At 46.8% G+C, this 23,171-nt stretch overlaps 2 protein-coding genes across 8 annotated transcripts in view; one reads left to right on the top strand and one right to left on the bottom strand.

Moving 5' to 3' along the window:
- Nucleotides 1-13,808, top strand: LOC147012485 (uncharacterized). 7 transcript variants are annotated; one of them, XM_085856810.1, is made up of 8 exons: nt 1-54; nt 11,022-11,273; nt 11,407-11,661; nt 11,749-11,820; nt 11,970-12,387; nt 12,626-12,837; nt 13,037-13,260; nt 13,364-13,808. In XM_085856810.1, exons 1-8 carry the CDS (start codon nt 13-15, stop codon nt 13,428-13,430), a joined length of 1,542 nt encoding a protein of 513 aa, XP_085712936.1. In that variant the 5' UTR covers nt 1-12; the 3' UTR covers nt 13,431-13,808. The 7 variants fall into 7 exon arrangements, with proteins under 7 accessions (XP_085712936.1, XP_085712938.1, XP_085712939.1 ...); XM_085856812.1 differs by lacking the exon at nt 1-54 and adding an exon at nt 549-688; XM_085856813.1 differs by lacking the exon at nt 1-54 and adding an exon at nt 1,231-1,416.
- GPATCH1 (G-patch domain containing 1) overlaps nt 13,608-23,171 on the bottom strand; it is a 17,449-nt gene continuing 7,885 nt past the window's right edge. Inside the window, exons 7-18 of the mRNA XM_085856797.1 lie at nt 22,723-22,867; nt 22,259-22,341; nt 21,826-22,003; nt 21,452-21,721; nt 21,192-21,361; nt 20,835-20,962; nt 19,362-19,507; nt 19,021-19,208; nt 18,749-18,884; nt 15,340-15,560; nt 15,012-15,181; nt 13,608-13,977 (exon numbers count right to left, since the gene is read on the bottom strand). Of these exons, the coding sequence (XP_085712923.1) occupies nt 13,950-13,977; nt 15,012-15,181; nt 15,340-15,560; nt 18,749-18,884; nt 19,021-19,208; nt 19,362-19,507; nt 20,835-20,962; nt 21,192-21,361; nt 21,452-21,721; nt 21,826-22,003; nt 22,259-22,341; nt 22,723-22,867 (1,863 nt within the window). The 3' untranslated portion in view covers nt 13,608-13,949. The remainder of the gene's footprint in view (nt 13,978-15,011; nt 15,182-15,339; nt 15,561-18,748; nt 18,885-19,020; nt 19,209-19,361; nt 19,508-20,834; nt 20,963-21,191; nt 21,362-21,451; nt 21,722-21,825; nt 22,004-22,258; nt 22,342-22,722; nt 22,868-23,171) is intronic.

A 23,171-nucleotide genomic window follows, 5' to 3' on the forward strand; every position in this document is an offset into this window, starting at 1 on the left:
TGAAACATTTGAATGATGAATTACGTGCCGTGGGAAGCCATCCTGCTCTCTTACGTATGTTTCTCCACCACAGGTTTCCTTACGAACCCTCCTCACCCGTTTTTCACCCACAAGCGTCCCTCACCCCTCGCTTCCTCCTCCTCCCCGACCCTCCCCCGTATCACCTCCCCCCACCCCACTCGGTAATATACACCGCCCGAATCGAATGGATATAATTATGATTCAAAATGACGTGAAATTAGCGTCGATGTTACTTCTCTCAGGTAATTTATACACAAACTTGTCTTTATCGCGATGACAACGCGACAAGCACGTGCGGACGGATCGTTAAACACACGCACACACACACACACACACACACACACACACACACACACACGCACGCACGCACGCACGCACGCACGCACACGCACACGCACACACCATGAGGGAAAACGTTAATTATTTTCACGTGAACGTGTTTTTTTTTGTTTAATTTGATGTCCACCCGCTCCTGTCCGATGTACATGTTACAATGACGTGACGTATTCCCTGTTCAAGGACAAACCGAGGCGCGCGCGCCCTTTCCGGCGCGTGACGATTGAGTCGTGAGAACGTGTCCTGTGATTATCACTTCCCGTTGCCATGGTAACACGTTAACCGAGCCGCGCGCCCTTTCCGGCGCGTGACGACTGTGAGAAAGTGTCCTGTGAGTATTACTTCCCGTTGCCATGGTAATCCGTTGGTAATCCTCGCTCACACACGGCGGGGTGAGGGTGTGTTCCGTCACCAAGGTTCTAGATATCGCTTTCCAAGACGCTCGTTCCGTATCAACCGCTTTGCAAGGCGCTCGGTAAGCGAATGAGAGAGAATATCGATTTGTTGGGAAAAACGGCCGCCATCGTGGGATTCAAAATGATCCTTCAGCCGCCGAAATGTTATGTTATGTGTAATTATCATGTGATTCCAACCTGTATTTAATACGTTTCATGTTACTTCTACCTTTCATCCGAATTCCACGACATCTACAAACATATCCTGCTCCCTCTGCTCCCCCCCCCGCCCAAAACGCACAATGGTGGCGTCCATCGATAAGCTTCACAGGTAACTTCTCCTTCTCACTTCTCATTAATTTAACCTTATTTTTTTCCCTCTTCCTCGGACGTTGTCGCCGCTGCAAACACAGTAAATTTGTTTCAGGAAGTTGTCACAAGAGGATCAAGTAAAACTGAAAACGACGTCCCGGACACAGCATTTGCTCGAGCACCACGACGGTGTCGTTTCCATGGAGACGGCCATGTTATTAAGCGATGCCGAGCGCTCCGTTCCGTTGGACTGCTTGCTTGAACGCTTTGAATCAAGCAAGCGATAGCAAGCTGCTTGCTAACGGAACACGCTTGGGGTTGTGCAGCGCCACAGAAGCCATCTCTTTATTATGTACGCACATTATATCCAATGGTCACGTGTCGGTTCGAGTTGGACAGGATGGTTTTAGTACCCACGTGGCCACGTGTGCATGATCAAGTTGATTTCAGTTTACCGGTAATCTTGTACACCTTTCCAGGTAACGATGTGTGAGGTTTGTAAGGATTTGTTCAGTGAAGGATGATTTTGTTGTGGAACGTGCTGAGAAGGTTTTGTTTTCCCATCTTGTTAAACAAAGGATATTTAACCGATTGTTTGACCAGGTCTTGTGATAATGGTTTTAATCTCCATGGTTACCTTGTATTCAAGTTTGGTTGGTTTTCATGGTAACAAGTTCCTGTTGCATTTGATATAATAATTAATTATTATATCAAAATCATTAATATAATTTATTGGTGGTTGCTAGGATACGCAGTGCATAATGTTTATATGGGTTGCTTGGACCCTTGACCACTTGGACCGTTTGAGACCCCTTTGACACCCCACCCCTCCTCCTCCCCCATCCAACCCCCACTCTGATTGGAATGTACCCTTTCGAGTTTCGACCATCGAGATTTTCAATCCTTTTTTGACGTACACCACTAAAATAATGCTTCATCTTCCTCTCTCACACATGTGGTACTCTTTACTGTTTCACAATGCACTTCTCTTCTGCTATTTTAACAGACTGCTCTCATTTCGACCTCTCCTTCATTCCTTGCCTAAAAAATCCAACTATTACAGCGCTTCTTCTCTCCATGCTCTGAATTCGCCTTCATTGCATCCATCAAGAATTTTGTTAAATCGCATCTCTGACCTAAAACTTTTAAAAACCACCGTTTGCCATGGATGCTCGCTTTCCATCAAACATTCTTTTTTTCCAAATTCAGTGCCAACTCACCCCCCTCACCCCTCACCCCTCACTCTCACTCTCAAAGCAACCATCCCACTCTTCTCCCTCCAAGCCTCCCTCTCACCTCTCAAAAATCCCCCCCTCACCTTTCTCCCACCTTTCATCCCCCTCACTCTTCCTTCTCTAAGTTGCCCCCCCTCTCATCCACCAACCTGCCTCCCTCCACTGCCCTCTCACCTCCATCTCTTCACTCCACCTCCTCAAATCCTCAACTGCCTTCTTCCTTGTCTCTTGTCCCCCCTCTCCCCCAGCACCACAGAGCCTTTTCTCCTCCTCATTCGGCCCCCTCCCCTCGCTATTCTGCAATACCCCACACTCTTTCAGCAACCCTCCTTACCTCCCCCCCTCGTCCCTTGTCCTATCCTCCCCCTCCCCCTCCTGCACCCAAAGCCTCCTCCCCTACCTCTTCATTAAAAGTGTGGACCTCAAATATCCGGGGCCTTCGCTCAAACCTTTCAGATCTTTCCATACAGGTTGCCACTGACAAACCAGACATTATCTGCCTATCAGAAACTTTCCTCTCCCAAGACGTGTCTGACTCCCAAGTATCTCTCCCTGGTTACTCCCTCTTACGGTATGACAGACCTGAGCCTCGTCCTGGTGGAGGTGTTGCTCTCTTCATCAAAGACTCTATTCCTCACTCTCCATGCACTGCTCTCACTCCCCCACACCTCCAGGAATACCTCTGGCTTCGGCTTCCCCTCCACTCCCACCTCATGTTTATATGTGTACTGTACCGTCCACCGAACAGTGATGACTCCATCTACACCTCACTATCCGAAAACATGGACCATCTTCTATCTTCTCATCCAAACTCTCTCTTCCTCTTATGTGGTGACTTCAATTGTCATCACGCCAGTTGGCTAGGTGTGGGTACCTCTCTCACCTGTCATGGCACCTCAGCAAAAGCTTTCTGCGACTCATTGGGACTGACTCAATCGGTCAACTTCCCGACCCGGATCTCAACCAATGGTACTCCATCTCTTCTGGATCTGATTTTGACAAATTTCCCTGACAATATCTGCTGCTCTTCCTTCGCTCCAATTGGTTCTTCTGACCACGTCCTTGTTAAAGTGGACATCTCTCTGGCTGTTATCAGAGAACCACCTCACCGCCGTCGAGTCTGGCATTCCACTCAAGGCGACTGGCAGGGTCTCCGAGCAGCCATCAAACTTACAGACTGGTCTCCTATCACTACTTTCTCAAACATCAACTCATCCTGGGAATTCTTTCAAAGAAACTTGCTCTCCCTCATGCACAGATTTATCCCCTCTCGTGTTCAGTTGTCTTACCCTTCCTCCCGCCCTTGGTTTACTGAAGCTTGTGGCGAGGCAGTTGTCCTGAAACAACTTGCCTTTGCCTCATGGAAAGCAAACCCAACTGAGGGCAATCTCAGTTCTTTCCACAAAGCTCGGAACAAGTGTGTATCTACCCTCAGGAGAGCCAGAAAACAACATCTTTCTCATCTCAAGTCTGAACTCTCAAACCTCTCTCCCTCCTCAAAATCCTGGTGGCGTTTAATCAAATCTGTTTCTGGTGTATGTTCCCCCTCCATCCCCTCCCTTACCTCAAATGGCCGCACTGCTGATTCCACACGTGATAAAGCTGAATGTCTAAACTCGGTGTTTGCAGCTAAATCTTGTGTCCTAAACCCATCACTATCTCTACCCACTTTACCCAGTCGCACCCAACTGTCCCTGGACTCTGTGTCCTTTTCTCCTGACAAGGTGGAGAGCTTGCTTTCAAACCTCGAGTCAGATTCTGCAACCGGTCCAGACGGCATCAGCCCACGTGTCCTCAAAGCCTGCTCTTCTGCTCTTGCTCACCCTCTCTCTGTTCTATTCACCCTCTCATTTGCCCAAGCTCATCTGCCATCTGCTTGGAAATCTGCTAACATCACTGCCCTGCATAAAAAGGTGCAAAAACAGATCCCTGTAACTACAGACCAATCAGCCTTCTCCCAATCATCAGCAAGGTGATGGAATCCATCATCGCTTCAGACATGAAATCCTTCCTCTTCTCCAATGGCTTGATTTCCAATCATCAATTTGGTTTCAGACCAGGTCACTCTACCCTGGATATGCTGCTTCTGCTCTCCCATCAATGGATGGAGGTCCTCAATGCCAGACAGGAAATCCGAGCTGTATCCCTGGACATATCACGTGCTTTTGACACAGTCTGGCACCCTGCACTACTCACCAAACTCTCTTCCCATGGTATTCAAGGCCATCTCCACTCATGGCTCGCAGACTTCCTCTCCTGTCGCAGTCAACGTGTGGCCCTAAATGGAGTTCTTTCATCCCCTCTTCCTGTGCAGGCTGGAGTTCCTCAAGGTAGCGTTCTGGGCCCTGTTCTTTTTCTGGTTTTTATCAATGATCTCTCGGACTCTCTGGAAAATCCTCTATTTCTCTTTGCCGATGACTCCACCCTCTGCCGTACCATCTGTCATCCCTCAGACCGGCAAGCAGCAGCTTCTTCACTCACTGCAGATCTGGATAAAATCACAAACTGGTCCAACACGTGGAACATGTCTTTCAATCCAGACAAATCTCACACTCTCACTATGTCTCTTCGAAAGGACCGTTTACAAAACCCCCCCATCAACTTTCTCAACAATCCTCTGGAAGAAGTCTTTTCTTTCAAGCTTCTAGGTCTCACTATCTGCCATGACCTTTCCTGGGAAAGTCACATTTCCAACCTCGCCTCAAAAGCCAGTCGCCGACTGGGAATCCTCTGTCGTGCAAAGTCCTTCCTCGGCCCTCTTGAGCTCCTGACCACTTACAAAGCTTTTGTCCGTAGCCTGATGGAGTACTGCTCTCCCCTCTGGGCTGGTGCTCCTGCCTCCCACCTTTCTCGGCTTCACGCTGTCGAAACCAGGGCATTTAAGATCATCGGCATCTCCCGCAATGAAGCTGAGTCTTTGGGCCTCTCACTCAATCACCGCAGGTTGGTCGGTGGTCTTTCTGTCTTCTACCGACTCCTCTCCAGCCTTGCCCCCCCTGCTCTCTCTGCGATTTGTCCCCACCACATTTCCACAGGGCGCTCAAGGTCCGCCAACAACCCCCTTCTGGTAAAACTACCAAAATCACGAATCACTGCTCATCTTCACTCTTTCATTCCTCTTTTTTCCCGCCTTTGGAATAAACTTCCTCACTCTATTCTTTCCCATTCTTCCCTCCAGGCTTTCAAAACAGCTGTTCACCACCACCTCTTATCTTCCCTCATCCAAATCCTCGATCTTTTCTACCCCCGATAATCCACCCAAGCCCACTTCCTTCATTTCTCCTGCTTTCCTTCCAGAAAGTCCCTGTAATGTCCATCGTCTCTTCGCCATGTTCCCCGTCCCATCCCCATCCCTCTCCCTTCCACAGTTCACCTAATGTGTCTGTTCCCCACTGTTTTGTCCCTTCCACTCCCGCCCCTATTGTCTCATGCCCCCTTGCTGTGAGTTGTGTGAGCTCTCATACGAGCCTCGACCAAGGTATACAAAAAAAAACAAAAAAAAAAACATCTCGAGTCTTCTCAGAAAAAAACGTGAAGGTGCCACAAAAGGGGAGGGGAAAGAGAGAAGTAACGAGGAGAGGTGGTGTTCGGGGGGGAGGGGTTTGGAGGGTGGATGCGAAAGGTGGGGGAGGGGTGGAGAAGAGGGATGATGGAAGGGGAAGGAGAGGGCAGGCAGGAGGCAGGAGGCGAGTCAGTTGTGGGGGAGGGAGGAGGGGATTGATGGAACAAAACCCTCCATCATCTGTACGGACGGAAGTCGGGACACGGTCCGAGTTCACACGGACGAGGTGATGATGATGATGTTCAACAATCCGAGGGATGAGGAGTAATCTCGTGCACCACTGGTTTCGGGTCCTTCTCCACTCTGCCTGCGGTGGTGCACTCGAGGTGACCAGGATGAGCGCTCGGAATGAGCTTGGAATTGTGGGATATTTTCAACGGACCGACACACAATGACTTGCTCTGATGAAAGACACCTGGGATCCTTTCCGTCCACCGGGGGATTCTAGCACACGGGACACGTGGTCTCACGTCCCTCGTGCTCCACAAGATTCCGCCCTCCCGGACAAAGCTCATCGGCCCATGCACAGACTTGGCTCCAGATACCTGCGTTTCTCAAGGTAATCGACCCCGTTTCCCCATTCAGTGATTGTCAAGAGTTGTGATCCAAATACTGTTTACTTTTGCCGTGGACCTGGAAATATTTAAAACCAGTCAGAACCCGTGGAACGGACAGGAGGGGTGGGGATGGATCACGTGATTACTGTGGGAATTTCCGTCGACTGCTCTCTGCAATCGAATCGAATCGAGTCGAGTCATTACGCCCTCTGCACGAGTCAGACACCAAATGAGTATTCACAGACCTCCTCCCTGGTTCGGCAAGTCCAAACCCCGGGATTTTATGCAGACACCTCGTCACAGCTCAGGGAGGGATGTTGCAAATTGAAAACAGCAGCAGATGAACCATTTGCAGTGAAGGAAGGGTTAATGAGCTCCAAGGTAGGGGTCACAGTTGAGGGAGACCAAACATGAGCAAATGGTCACCTCTGTAGATTAATTCAGAACAGCAACCCAGGTGAAGTGAGGTGGGGACCAAATGAGCAGCGGAGGAAAGACAGGTATTTTGTGGAAGAAAAAACAAACGAGGAGTGGACTTCGATCATGGATTGTTGAGTTGATGGATTTTAATGTGCGTCAGGGCCACATCCATAATGCCCTTTATCTCAACACCCGTCACAGAGATGAGGTGCAAATCTATGATGGAGTGTAGTGATAAAGTATAAATCTGTGATGGAGTGTAGTGATAAAGTATAAATCTTTGATGGAGTGTAGTGATAAAGTATAAATCTGTGATGGAGTGTAGTGATAAAGTATAAATCTGTGATGGAGTGTAGTGAAAAAGTATAAATCTGTGATGGAGTGTCGTGATAAAGTATAAATCTGTGATGGCGTGTAGTGATAAAGTATAAATCTGATGGCGTGTAGTGATAAAGTATAAATATGTGATGGAGTGTCGTGATAAAGTATAAATCTGTGATGGAGTGTCGTGATAAAGTATAAATCTGTGCTGGAGTGTCGTGATAAAGTATAAATATGTGATGGAGTGGAGTGATAAAGTATAAATCTGTGATGGCGTGTAGTGATAAAGTATAAATCTGTGATGGAGTGTCGTGATAAAGTATAAATCTGTGATGGAGTGTCGTGGTAAAGTATAAATCTGTGATGGAGTGTCGTGGTAAAGTATAAATCTGTGATGGAGTGTCGTGATAAAGTATAAATCTGTGCTGGAGTGTCGTGATAAAGTATAAATCTGTGATGGAGTGTCGTGATAAAGTATAAATCTGTGATGGCGTGTAGTGATAAAGTATAAATCTGATGGCGTGTCGTGATAAAGTATAAATATGTGATGGAGTGTCGTGGTAAAGTATAAATCTGTGCTGGAGTGTCGTGATAAAGTATAAATCTGTGCTGGAGTGTCGTGATAAAGTATAAATCTGTGATGGAGTGGAGTGATAAAGTATAAATCTGTGATGGAGTGTCGTGATAAAGTATAAATCTGTGATGGAGTGTCGTGGTAAAGTATAAATCTGTGCTGGAGTGTCGTGATAAAGTATAAATCTGTGCTGGAGTGTCGTGATAAAGTATAAATCTGTGCTGGAGTGTCGTGATAAAGTATAAATCTGTGATGGCGTGTAGTGATAAAGTATAAATCTGTGATGGAGTGTCGTGATAAAGTATAAATCTGTGATGGAGTGTCGTGGTAAAGTATAAATCTGTGCTGGAGTGTCGTGATAAAGTATAAATCTGTGCTGGAGTGTCGTGATAAAGTATAAATCTGTGCTGGAGTGTCGTGATAAAGTATAAATCTGTGCTGGAGTGTCGTGATAAAGTATAAATCTGTGATGGAGTGGAGTGATAAAGTATAAATCTGTGATGGAGTGTCGTGATAAAGTATAAATCTGTGATGGAGTGTCGTGATAAAGTATAAATCTTTGATGGAGTGTAGTGATAAAGTATAAATCTGTGATGGAGTGCAGTGATAAAGTATAAATCTGTGATGGAGTGTAGTGATAAAGTATAAATCTGTGATGGAGTGTAGTGATAAAGTATAAATCTGTGATGGAGTGTAGTGATAAAGTATAAATCTGTGATGGAGTGGAGTGATAAAGTATAAATCTGTGATGGCGTGTAGTGATAAAGTATAAATCTGTGATGGAGTGTCGTGATAAAGTATAAATCTGTGATGGAGTGTCGTGGTAAAGTATAAATCTGTGATGGAGTGTCGTGGTAAAGTATAAATCTGTGATGGAGTGTCGTGATAAAGTATAAATCTGTGATGGAGTGTAGTGAAAAAGTATAAATCTGTGATGGAGTGTCGTGATAAAGTATAAATATGTGATGGAGTGTCGTGGTAAAGTATAAATCTGTGCTGGAGTGTCGTGATAAAGTATAAATCTGTGCTGGAGTGTCGTGATAAAGTATAAATCTGTGATGGAGTGGAGTGATAAAGTATAAATCTGTGATGGCGTGTCGTGATAAAGTATAAATCTGTGATGGAGTGTCGTGGTAAAGTATAAATCTGTGCTGGAGTGTCGTGATAAAGTATAAATCTGTGCTGGAGTGTCGTGATAAAGTATAAATCTGTGCTGGAGTGTCGTGATAAAGTATAAATCTGTGATGGCGTGTAGTGATAAAGTATAAATCTGTGATGGAGTGTCGTGATAAAGTATAAATCTGTGATGGAGTGTCGTGGTAAAGTATAAATCTGTGCTGGAGTGTCGTGATAAAGTATAAATCTGTGCTGGAGTGTCGTGATAAAGTATAAATCTGTGATGGAGTGGAGTGATAAAGTATAAATCTGTGCTGGAGTGTCGTGATAAAGTATAAATCTGTGATGGAGTGGAGTGATAAAGTATAAATCTGTGATGGAGTGTCGTGATAAAGTATAAATCTGTGATGGAGTGTCGTGATAAAGTATAAATCTTTGATGGAGTGTAGTGATAAAGTATAAATCTGTGATGGAGTGCAGTGATAAAGTATAAATCTGTGATGGAGTGTAGTGATAAAGTATAAATCTGTGATGGAGTGTAGTGATAAAGTATAAATCTGTGATGGAGTGTAGTGATAAAGTATAAATCTGTGATGGAGTGGAGTGATAAAGTATAAATCTGTGATGGAGTGTCGTGATAAAGTATAAATCTGTGATGGAGTGTCGTGATAAAGTATAAATCTGTGATGGAGTGTAGTGATAAAGTATAAATCTGTGATGGAGTGTAGTGATAAAGTATAAATCTGTGATGGAGTGTAGTGATAAAGTATAAATCTGTGATGGAGTGTAGTGATAAAGTATAAATCTGTGATGGAGTGTAGTGATAAAGTATAAATCTGTGATGGAGTGTAGTGATAAAGTATAAATCTGTGATGGAGTGTAGTGATAAAGTATAAATCTGTGATGGAGTGTAGTGATAAAGTATAAATCTGTGATGGAGTGTAGTGATAAAGTATAAATCTGTGATGGAGTGTCGTGATAAAGTATAAATCTGTGATGGAGTGTCGTGATAAAGTATAAATCTGTGATGGAGTGTAGTGATAAAGTATAAATCTGTGATGGAGTGTAGTGATAAAGTATAAATCTGTGATGGAGTGTCGTGATAAAGTATAAATCTTTGATGGAGTGTAGTGATAAAGTATAAATCTGTGATGGAGTGTAGTGATAAAGTATAAATCTGTGATGGAGTGTCGTGATAAAGTATAAATCTTTGATGGCGTGTAGTGATAAAGTATAAATCTTTGATGGCGTGTAGTGATAAAGTATAAATCTGTGATGGAGTGTAGTGATAAAGTATAAATCTGTGATGGAGTGCAGTGATAAAGTATAAATCTGTGATGGAGTGCAGTGATAAAGTATAAATCTGTGATGGAGTGTAGTGATAAAGTATAAATCTGTGATGGAGTGTAGTGATAAAGTATAAATCTGTGATGGAGTGCAGTGATAAAGTATAAATCTGTGATGGAGTGTAGTGATAAAGTATAAATCTGTGATGGAGTGTAGTGATAAAGTATAAATCTGTGATAAAGTATAAATCTGTGCTGGAGTGTAGTGATAACGTATAAATCTGTGATGGAGTGTAGTGATAAAGTATAAATCTGTGATGGAGTGTAGTGATAAAGTATAAATCTGTGATGGAGTATAGTGATAAAGTATAAATCTGTGATGGAGTGTAGTGATAAAGTATAAATCTGTGATGGAGTGTCGTGATAAAGTATAAATCTGTGATGGAGTGTAGTGATAAAGTATAAATCTGTGATGGAGTGTAGTGATAAAGTATAAATCTTTGATGGAGTGTAGTGATAAAGTATAAATCTGTGATGGAGTGTAGTGATAAAGTATAAATCTGTGATGGAGTATAGTGATAAAGTATAAATCTGTGATGGAGTGTAGTGATAAAGTATAAATCTGTGATGGAGTGTAGTGATAAAGTATAAATCTGTGATGGAGTGTAGTGATAAAGTATAAATCTTTGATGGAGTGTAGTGATAAAGTATAAATCTGTGATGGAGTGTCGTGATAAAGTATAAATCTGTGATGGAGTGTCGTGATAAAGTATAAATCTGTGATGGAGTGTAGTGATAAGTTCTCAGATGCAAAAAAAAAAAACCTCTGTCACATTGATCAAATCACATTGGAGGACACAAGTGTCATTATCCATTGTATGCACAGGATCCTGGTGAGTCGAGCTTGGCACAACCCATGTGCCTACGGCAAGCGATTGTGACGAATGCCGGGATATTGCAGCCCATCATCTCACTCGGTCCTGCCGAATCTTTGGCCGTCTCCTCTGCTACGCCCCCCACGACTTCGAACCTCGGTTCGGACTTGTCTCCTCAAACTCCAGAGCGACGAGTTCGACCGTTTAGCGGCGAATCCATTGGAGGTCCAGCTGTCACTCTTGTCCCGGCCAATGTTCCAGCGGTGAGTTGGGTAGAACGCACAGAAGGGATTTGTCTATCTTTTCTTTTGGTTGGACACTTACACTTTCTCCCACAAAATAATTGTTCTGTGTCATAAAAACTTTCCTTCCATTTTCACCTCCCAACCTATCCAGCTTTCCTCCACGGCTCCTGCTGAGATGCCTGCTGCCAACTTGCAGGCTGTAAAAGTGGAGGAAGGTGAACAAGACCGACAAGAATGGCATGATAAGTCAGCTCCCCTTGAGCCACAGAGACCCGTGTCGGCCTATGCACTGTTCTTCCGTGACACGCAGGCGGCTATAAAGGGACAGAACGCCCACGTGACCTTCAGAGATGTGTCTCGCATCGTGGCCTCCATGTGGGAAAGTCTAGCTGCAGAGCAAAAGCAGGTGAGGCTAAACCCCTTGAGGACTGGATGCGGTGGCTCACTGATAAAGTGTGCAATGATGGTTATGGTCATTGTTGTGGCAATGCAGGTTTACAAGGATAAGACTGAGATGGCAAAGAAGGAATATTTCAAAGCGTTGGCAGTGTACCGTGCTTCTCAGGTACAATTAGGCTGTACAAGCCATCCATTTGCATCTATATACAAAACTACTTCCCATTTCCTCCTTTCTTTTGCTATTACCTTATTAACCTCACGGCTTCTTATTCACCTGCGTCTCTTTAATTGTATGTTATCCCAAATTTAATTCAGCAGGAAAGCGGACTTTTGACAATCTCTTCCCAGCAACCGCACCCGACCGCTTCTCCACAGCAACCGCACCCGACCGCTTCTCCACAGCAACCGCACCCGACCGCTTCTCCACAGCAACCGCACCCGACCGCTTCTCCACAGCAACCGCACCCGACCGCTTCTCCACAGCAACCGCACCCGACCGCTTCTCCACAGCAACCGCACCCGACCGCTTCTCCACAGCAACCGCACCCGACCACTTCTCCACAGCAACCACACCTGACCGCTTCTCCACAGCAACTGCACATGACCACCTATCCACAGCAACCGTGCCCACCATCACCGCACCCTTTCTCCCTCCCTCATGCACACACGCCGATCATCTTGTTTTCCTCGCAGTCAAAACACCTGCAGAGCCCCAGGATGTTCTTAAATGCAGGTTTGAGTTGATTTCTCTTTTCACTTGGTGAAGGTACTTTGAATGCCCTTGTCAATGTTCAGCCTCAGGAATCTTGCCTTATTTTTTCACCCCCATTGATCGCTTCCTTGGTGGTGCTGAAATGTAGTGGTGCTTGCAGTGTTCGCTGTTACTTGTGCAGAACATTAATGGTTGTGCATTGCACTTCCACCATGGAAGAAATGTAATCACCTAACTTCCCCCCCCCCCACCCTTACAGCCACATCACACTCTGCCGTGGTGAACACACCCCCAGCTTCTTGTCCTGCTCAAGCCCTGGTGATGACCGGTGGTAGCACAGGTTTGTCGAGGGAACATCCGTCCGTTTTGGTTCGAATAACAAACCCTGAAGACCAAATACGAGAACCTGAAAGTCCAAAGGAGCCCAGAGCCTCGGTGATCGATCACGTTATGGAGAGTGAGGAAGCTAAGGTGAGTGGCTAAACTGGAAGAGTAAGAGTCCGGGTGGAACGTTTGTGATATTTATCATGAAGTGAAACGGTCGGACGTTCTGGAGTGGGGGTGGTTGTACGGAATGACTGAAGGTTGTTCAATGGAAACAAAAGGAGAAACGAGAAAAACATTTAAAAAGTGTGAAACACTGCGCGATTGGCCTTTTGTGTCTCCTTAGTCCTTATTTGAGGAGATAGAAACTTTCGAGTTTGAGGAGCAGTATGATGAGGAGGATCAAGAGGAGGAATTGGAGGATCAGACGCCAGCAGCGCAAGTGTCCCCGGTGCGACTGAGCACCACGGACAACCGATGCCAACGGGCAGGTTGTGACCGGCTTGCCGTGACCAGCCCCGAGTGGGACGAGGAGTACTGCAGCTGCGAGTGCGTCGTGGCTCACTGCAGGTAGCAAATGCCGAGTTCTCAAATGAATATTTACATGTTTATAACGTGCTCTTTCGGGTTACATTATGCTGACCTATAACTGGAGTGTCCTTCCGTCACACAGTGCCGTGTTCGCTGCATGGGTCGAGGAACGAACGAAGGCCTCTCCTCAGCTAGAACAACCTGCGTAAGGACCTCACGGTGTCGCCAACCCGGACGTCGCCGCTCTGCCGCCGTGATGGAAAATTACGACGCCATTCATCGGTCAACATCCGGATTGCCAAACTACCTTGGATTTGAACAAAATGATTTATTTAGTTGATTCGTCATTTGGTGCAAACTCACAAAGGTTGTGATGAGAGTGAATATAAGGATGTGATAAACGGCACTTTATTTAAACATCACAAGCAGGATCATGTTGAACATTAATGCACCATTTGGATACTTCCATGCCATTCTCGTTTGTCTCGTCCCCATGACTTATCGGTTCTGGCTGCGTTCCTACTCCGAGGATGGATGTCTGCATGGCAGCATCTCCTACTCGACCTGAAATAAAAGTATTGCAGAGATCCACGTTTCTAGTGATTACAAAAGGCATTCCAGATGTCCATCTTGGTCGGAATGAGAGGAGATTTCCAGAAGGAAATTCTTTTGTTCATCCGGTTGTTCGCATACCCCGTCGCCGCTCTTTCCTTCTCATCTCACGGGAGTCATCTCGCAGCACTCATGGTACGCAGTCTAGATTAGACAAATGAAACACATCCTTGTACAAACTTGCACTCACAACTACAGTACAATTATGTAAGCACAAGGCCTGCGTGTACCAGAATCAGCCTGTTTTGATCACATGACCAAAGAAAGGGACTTGAGAGGCTGTCATTGTTTAAACAAAAAAAAAGAGGCTTCTGAAGCCTTTGGAAGCTCACCGATAAGGCAGGTAGAGGTGTAGCAGCTGAAACTGCCTTCAGCATTGGGTGCTTCTAGTTCCTTTGCAGACCAATTAAAATCGAAGTACCACATTAACTAATTTCTTATTTCCCAACTATAATTTAAAGTCTGTTTCGTGTGTAATGTGTACCGAAACAAGGTGGATGTGTGGCGGGTGCCCCCTTGTTGGCAAGGACCCCTGCAGCAATTTCTGGTCTGGTACAGGGGATCATGGTCATCACTGCAGTTAAAATGCGTGATTTTATGTAGATTCATACAGGGATCGAAGTTCACACAAGAACAGGACGATGGGGCAATGGATCAACAAATAAAATACGGCAAAGGAAAAAGTGGAACAACAAAATGATGCTGCACAGCACCAGGAGGATTGCAGAAGGGTGGAAAATGTGAGCGACCATTTGGTGGTGGTGGTCGTGGTGGTGAGCAGCAGACTAATGGGTTCAGCAAGCCTTTCATTCCACAGGTGAGAAAAGGGGTTTGAGAGGATGAGTGAGCACTGACTTTAATCTTGGGGATAGTAACATGGAAAGGATTTTTTGGTGGAACATTAGTGACTTGGGCAGGGGATGATTTCCAGTACTTAATCGGGGATAATCCGACAATGAAGGTGATTCCTTTAAAGGATACTCGTGCTTGCTCCAATCAACATGGTGGTGATTTTCTCCAATCACAGTAGCTTTTGTTTCATCAATCAAAAAAGAAATGAACAAAGTCAAGAAACTTTAGGATTGTGACAAACACTCAGCATGTCCGGGGTTGATTTGTTTTTTTCACCATAACTATGTGAAAGACTCATCAGCGGATCTGTGGCACATATGCTATACCTTTGTAAGATTTCCTGATCACTTGGAAGTACCAGGTCGGAGGTTGAATCGGACGATGTATCGGAAGCGGAGTTCCTATTTCGATGCGCACCGCACTCTGCCTTCCTGGCCTTCTGTTTCCGCCGCTTCTTCTCTTCTTTCTTCAACTTCTTTTTCTTTTTCTTCTTTTTCTGCAACACGTTCCCATCAGGAATGCTCGTTAAGACAACTTCAAAGGTCAAACTGCTATTTCTTGAAGTCGATGAAACTTGTAAAAATGTATTGTGATGGGACGGTGCCGCGTGGAATCGATACGTTTGAACGATTTCCGATGTTGGATGTTGGTTACCTTGGTCTCCTTGTGGTGATGTTCCTTGGAATGACGTCGCCACGAGCGCTCCTGGAGAGGGTGGTTTACATCCGCAGGAGTGGATGGTCTTGGCATGGTCATTGGTGGTAATTTTGGACCAAACGTCAAGTCTTCTTGCATCTGCTCCTCTTCCTTTGCCTTCGCCTCAACCTTTTCACCTTTATTTGGCTCCTCCACAAGTTCGTTGTGATTTGCAGCATCTGGACACAGACAAATGACAATTTATTCAATGGAATGAGTAAAAACTACAACAAAATTAAAGTGATGTGTTGGCCGATGATGTATCGAGAAATAAAATGATAAACCGCCTTCCCATTAGTGCATCCTTCACATAACCGAAAACCACCTTCCATCAGTGCATCTTTCGCGTAACCTAAAACCACCTTCCCATCAGTGCATCCTTCGTGTAACCATGAAACTGCCTCCTCACAGTGCATCCTTCCTGTAACCGCCTCCTCACAGTGCATCCTTCGTGTAACCGTGAAACCGCCTCCTCACAGTGCATCCTTCGTGTAACCATGAAACTGCCTCCTCACAGTGCATCCTTCCTGTAACCGCCTCCTCACAGTGCATCCTTCGTGTAACCGTGAAACCGCCTCCTCACAGTGCATCCTTCGTGAAACCGTGAAACCGCCTCCTCACAGTGCATCTTTCGTGTAACCGTGAAACCGCCTCCTGACAGTGCATCCTTCGTGTAACCGTGAAACCGCCTCCACGTCTGTGCATCCTTCACCACAAGGCTCCCAACATAACCGTCACTGTTTTTGAAGTGTCATTTCACCATGAGGGTAATCGTTTGTAATCCCTATTCTCCACGAGGGTAACTGTAATCCCTATTCTCCATGAGGGTAACTGTTTATCCCTATTATCCACGAGGATACCTGCAATCCCTATTCTCCACGAGGGTACCTGTAATCCCTATTCTCCACGAGGGTACCTGTAATCCCTATTCTCCATGAGGGTACCTGTAATCCCTATTCTCCACGAGGGTACCTGTAATCCCTATTCTCCACGAGGGTACCTGTAATCTCTATTCTCCACGAGGGTACCTGCAATCCCTATTCTCCACGAGGGTACCTGTAATCCCTATTCTCCACGAGGGTACCTGTAATCCCTATTCTCCACGAGGGTAACTGTAATCCCTATTCTCCACGAGGGTACCTGTAATCCCTATTCTCCACGAGGGTACCTGTAATCTCTATTATCCACGAGGGTACCTGTAATCTCTATTATCCACGAGGGTACCTGCAATCCCTGTTCTCCACGAGGGTAACTGCAATCCCTGTTCTCCACGAGGGTAACTGCAATCCCTGTTCTCCACGAGGGTAACTGCAATCCCTGTTCTCCACGAGGGTACCTGCAATCCCTATTCTCCACGAGGGTACCTGTAATCCCTATTCTCCACGAGGGTACCTGTAATCCCTATTCTCCACGAGGGTAACTGCAATCCCTATTCTCCACAGGGTACCTGTAATCTCTATTCTCCACGAGGGTACCTGTAATCCCTATTATCCACGAGGGTACCTGTATAATCCCTATTCTCCACGAGGGTACCTGTAATCCCTATTATCCACGAGGGTACCTGTATAATCCCTATTCTCCACGAGGGTAACTGTAATCCCTATTCTCCACGAGGGTACCTGTAATCCCTATTCTCCACGAGGGTACCTGCAATCCCTATTCTCCACGAGGGTAACTGCAATCCCTATTCTCCACGAGGGTACCTGTAATCCCTATTCTCCACGACGGTACCTGTAATCCCTATTATCCACGAGGGTACCTGAAATCCCTATTCTCCACGAGGGTACCTGTAATCCCTATTCTCCACGAGGGTACCTGTAATCCCTATTCTCCACGAGGGTACCTGTAATCCCTATTCTCCACGAGGGTACCTGTAATCCCTATTCTCCACGAGGGTACCTGTAATCCCTATTCTCCACGAGGGTACCTGTAATCCCTATTCTCCACGAGGGTACCTGTAATCCCTATTCTCCACGAGGGTACCTGTAATCCCTATTCTCCACGAGGGTACCTGTAATCTCTATTCTCCACGAGGGTACCTGTAATCCCTATTCTCCACGAGGGTACCTGTAATCTCTATTCTCCACGAGGGTACCTGCAATCCCTATTCTCCACGAGGGTACCTGCAATCCCTATTCTCCACGAGGGTACCTGTAATCCCTATTCTCCACGAGGGTACCTGTAATCCCTATTCTCCACGAGGGTACCTGTAATCCCTATTCTCCACGAGGGTACCTGTAATCCCTATTCTCCACGAGGGTACCTGTAATCCCTATTCTCCACGAGGGTACCTGTAATCCTTATTCTCCACGAGGGTACCTGAAATCCCTATTCTCCACGAGGGTACCTGTAATCCTTATTCTCCACGAGGGTACCTGTAATCCCTATTCTCCACGAGGGTACCTGTAATCCCTATTCTCCACGAGGGTACCTGTAATCCCTATTCTCCACGAGGGTACCTGTAATCCTTATTCTCCACGAGGGTACCTGTAATCCCTATTCTCCACGAGGGTACCTGTAATCCCTATTCTCCACGAGGGTACCTGTAATCCCTATTCTCCACGAGGGTACCTGTAATCCCTATTCTCCACGAGGGTAACTGCAATCCCTATTCTCCACAGGGTACCTGTAATCTCTATTCTCCACAGGGTACCTGTAATCCCTATTCTCCACAGGGTACCTGTAATCCCTATTATCCACGAGGGTACCTGTATAATCCCTATTCTCCACGAGGGTACCTGTAATCCTTATTCTCCACGAGGGTACCTGTAATCCCTATTATCCACGAGGGTACCTGCAATCCCTGTTCTCCACGAGGGTAACTGCAATCCCTGTTCTCCACGAGGGTACCTGCAATCCCTATTCTCCACGAGGGTACCTGTAATCCCTATTCTCCACGAGGGTACCTGTAATCCCTATTCTCCACGAGGGTAACTGCAATCCCTATTCTCCACAGGGTACCTGTAATCTCTATTCTCCACGAGGGTACCTGTAATCCCTATTCTCCACGAGGTTACCTGTAATCCCTATTCTCCACGAGGGTACCTGTAATCTCTATTCTCCACGAGGGTACCTGTAATCCCTATTCTCCACGAGGGTACCTGTAATCCCTATTCTCCACGAGGGTACCTGTAATCCCTATTCTCCACGAGGGTACCTGTAATCCCTAATCTCCATGAGGACTGGGAAAGCAGAGGGTAACTGTAATCCCGAGGATAGGGATCAGTGCGCCACACTCCAAATTTGGTGTTCCCAATAACTTTGAAGATGGTCACATGTCTTACATGATCGTTTTAAATTCGCAGGAGCTTTGAGCTCATAAAACAGGTTTTACTGTGCCAGGGACTCCAACATCCAACTGACTAACCATTTGTTGTTGGGTCCACTTTCACCGACGCTGCTTCTTCCTCTTCCAATTGGTCATCTTCTGATATGTCTGATTCACTTGAATTAGCAAAGATGGCCCTGAAGAGATCCATAGAGGGTCTTCCAACTTGTCCTCCCTGCACAGACCCACCAGGGGTATCCAGGACATCACGATCACAGATATCAACTAAAGAATGTGCGATCGCCATGCAGGGATGACGAGGCTTCAAGGTTATCTCACACCTCCAAGCCATTTTGATGTGACATTCGTACCTCAGGTCCTGACGTCTCAGAAGGTCCGTCGTTCAGGGAAACTGTGGTGGCAGGGTGGGGAGTCGATCCTTCGACCACCTTTTTTGGAGGATCCAGTGCAGTGGGAGTGGCGATGGGACACAGGTGGTCCCGAGCTGCGAGATCTGAAGTCTTTGTGGAGTCGTATTGCATGGGAGGAGTCGAGAGGGCTGTGAAAAGGACACAAAACGTTAGAAAATGTCTGATGATTGGGTTGTATCAACAAATAAATTAATAATAAATCACATGCCAATGAGGAGAATTTCCTCTGTGGGATTGAACTAAAATATTGGAGCTAATTGGGCAAGCTCTAACTTTCTTACCGGGCAAGGCCGCTTCACACAGCGCTGCCTGGACCACAGGAAGCTGAGGCTGAGACTGAGGATGGGCTGACACTGCCTCGGCCGAAAGGAAGTTAAAAAGGGAAAACTTATCTTTTGTCACCGTTGGTAACCCCACCATACTACAACTGTCAAAAAAAGGTTCACAGTTGTATGCAAATGAGTCATTGCCACAATGAGTAAGGTTATTTTTCATTTTTCACAATCAGGTGATCATCCATGAAGCAATTACAACAACAGGTAAGCTCTACATAGTTAGGACAGGGATCAGTGGGTCACACTCACCCAGGATAGGGATCAGTGGGCCACACTCACCCAGGATAGGGATCAGTGGGCCACACTCACCCAGGATAGGGATCAGTGGGCCACACTCACCCAGGATAGGGATCAGTGGGCCACACTCACCCAGGATAGGGATCAGTGGGCCACACTCACCCAGGAAAGGGATCAGTGGGCCACACTCACCCAGGAAAGGGATCAGTGGGCCACACTCACCCAGGAAAGGGATCAGTGGGCCACACTCACCCAGGAAAGGGATCAGTGGGCCACACTCACCCAGGATAGGGATCAGTGGGTCACACTCACCCAGGATAGGGATCAGTGGGCCACACTCACCCAGGATAGGGATCAGTGGGCCACACTCACCCAGGATAGGGATCAGTGGGCCACACTCACCCAGGATAGGGATCAGTGGGCCACACTCACCCAGGATAGGGATCAGTGGGCCACACTCACCCAGGAAAGGGATCAGTGGGCCACACTCACCCAGGATAGGGATCAGTGGGTCACACTCACCCAGGATAGGGATCAGTGGGTCACACTCACCCAGGATAGGGATCAGTGGGCCACACTCACCCAGGATAGGGATCAGTGGGCCACACTCACCCAGGATAGGGATCAGTGGGCCACACTCACCCAGGATAGGGATCAGTGGGCCACACTCACCCAGGATAGGGATCAGTGGGCCACACTCACCCAGGATAGGGATCAGTGGGCCACACTCACCCAGGATAGGGATCAGTGGGCCACACTCACCCAGGATAGGGATCAGTGGGCCACACTCACCCAGGATAGGGATCAGTGGGCCACACTCACCCAGGATAGGGATCAGTGGGCCACACTCACCCAGGATAGGGATCAGTGGGCCACACTCACCCAGGATAGGGATCAGTGGGCCACACTCACCCAGGATAGGGATCAGTGGGCCACACTCACCCAGGATAGGGATCAGTGGGCCACACTCACCCAGGATAGGGATCAGTGGGCCACACTCACCCAGGATAGGGATCAGTGGGCCACACTCACCCAGGAAAGGGATCAGTGGGCCACACTCACGCAGGATAGGGATCAGTGGGTCACACTCACCCAGGATAGGGATCAGTGGGTCACACTCACCCAGGATAGGGATCAGTGGGCCACACTCACCCAGGATAGGGATCAGTGGGCCACACTCACCCAGGATAGGGATCAGGAACATTGAATCGCTTGCAGAGCAGTTGATCAGGGTGCCATTCGAGCTCTTCCCGTGTCAGTTTTCCAAACATTTTGAGTTTGGCAGCGTCCGCCTTCACCGACGAGTCAGCCTAGCAGGGAAACACAAACCACTGCAAAATAATTCCTCTGACATTCACCAAATTTCCAGGCTCTCTCTTCCACCTCCAACTAATTGTATTCTCCACTTTTTATTTCTGTGTGGATCAGATATGGAATCTTCATGAATACAACAATCATCTCATTTCTTATATTCAAAATAATTTTTGTTCAAAGATTACCAGAGCTTGGATCTGGGTTCAACAATCATATACATCTTACCTCCTCTTGTATAGGAACCTCCACCTTGTCCTCTTCTGTGTCTTCAGACCCGGAAGTGAAGCGTGCAGCCATGGCGGCATGCAGTGGATGAAAAATGGCCGCTGCTTGTGCGAATTCCTCTCGCTCTCGCTCCCGTTCCCACTCAGTTAGACCAGAAGCCACCGCCTTCTCTGGCGGTGCCATCGGATACACACGTGGTTTTGGTCAACAAAGAAATACCTCAACAGAAAACTTATGCCTGAACGACTTCCCCAACTCACCACTTTTCCCAGCTTTCAGCATCTGCAGAAACTCCGCATAGCGCACCTGCTTTCCAAGGTCGTTTGTGAAAGGAGTAAAAGTAGGGTTTACAGATGTCGCAGATACGGTCGGGGATGGAGTCGGACAAATGGGGCCAGGGGGAGCTTGCGAAGGTTGAGGGATGGCTGGGTGAAGACCTCGTCTGATTTGTAACAGGCGAGAGCGGTCGGCCTCGGAAAGCAAGTCGAAAACCGACTTGGGTGCTTTGGGTGTCGTGGCCTCTTGAACAGCTTGGAGAACCAAAGGCAACGAGGTCACAACAGATCGGCAGTTTTTTTAAACGAGGCATTTCCCTTTAATATCATTGTTATTAAATAATGGATCGTGAACCAACCTGGGGTTACGGATTGTGCAGGAATCTCCAACATTTGTGCTCTTTGTGATGCGTCCAACTCATGACGACCCTTCACCCCCGTACCAACCTCGGGCACAACCTGAGAAACGGCTTCCCCTGGAGCCAGGAATGGGGGGCATGGGCAGTAACCCCTGGGTAGTTTGGGAGGAGAGAAGGACTGGGAAAGCAAATCAAAAGAAGTTTACTAATTACAATGTGTTTTATTCATTACAATCTCAAATCTCAGTCACTTCGCAATAAAATGAGGTGGACCAGGTTGAACTCCTTCAATCCATTGCTCCTCTCTTCCTTTACATTATTATAAAGAGGTAAATAAGATGTTAGCCCCTCCTCCCTGATCCCTCTCCATCAGACACTTTCACAAACCAAAAGAACCCCCAACAGGTGCAACCAGTCGGACACCTGGACGTACTTTGTCTGGATCAACTGGCTGAATGGCTGCTTGAAAGCCAGGAAGCGCCGTTCCAGGACGATGTTTCTCTCCCCTTTTATAACCTATGGAAAATACGATTTGTAAAAGCTTTGATATAAAGCATTAGTCATCGGTAAGACCAGTAGAAAAAGGAAGTGGGTTTCCACCTGAGCTGAGGATGTGTCTCGTGAGCCTTGCATCCTTTTCTTTGATAAACATCCATCAATACAGGGGCATCACCACACACATACATGATAGCAATGACATCACCACACACCACCTGATAACAAGGGCATCACCATGCACCACGTGACAGCAAGGGCATCACCATGCACCACGTGACAGCAAGGGCATCACCATGCACCACGTGACAGCAAGGGCATCACCATGCACCACTTGTGAGAAAACTCAAATCGTGTCTGTAGTGTCACCCGTGTACATGAAGGGATCAGTGTTCGGTGTACCAGTGACCGAGGGAGGCCCAGTCCAGCCGAGGCCTTGTTCGGGTTCAGGCCCACCCAGCTCCAAGTCGTAACGCTCGGGTCGATCGACCGTGTACACAGGGTCATCCTCGTCATCATCGTGGTCCGCCAAGCCGACACCGAACGCCTGCACACAAGGAGTGTCGCAATGAAACAGGGCATCGCACATTCCCAAGCCAACAACGTGAAACCAACTCTGGCCTAGTGCTCATCCTTGGCAAGTACCGATAGATATCAAGAGTAATTTGTTTGTCCCGGCAGCGTTTACATCTTCATTTCTGCACTTTCCTCTGAATCACCTCTTCATCACCCACTCAATTCTCATTCATCACTCCCAATTTATTCTTGAACATGTGACCTGCTGAAGCTGATCACTAACCTCTTTGTTATTCCCCCATTTTAGTCTTCCTGGTGAATTATGGTTTTGTGAG

This window comes from Eptatretus burgeri, chromosome 15 (genome assembly GCF_056783735.1).
Source record: "Eptatretus burgeri isolate ZD-2024b chromosome 15, Ebu_testis_v1, whole genome shotgun sequence".
Lineage (NCBI taxonomy): Eukaryota > Metazoa > Chordata > Myxini > Myxiniformes > Myxinidae > Eptatretus > Eptatretus burgeri.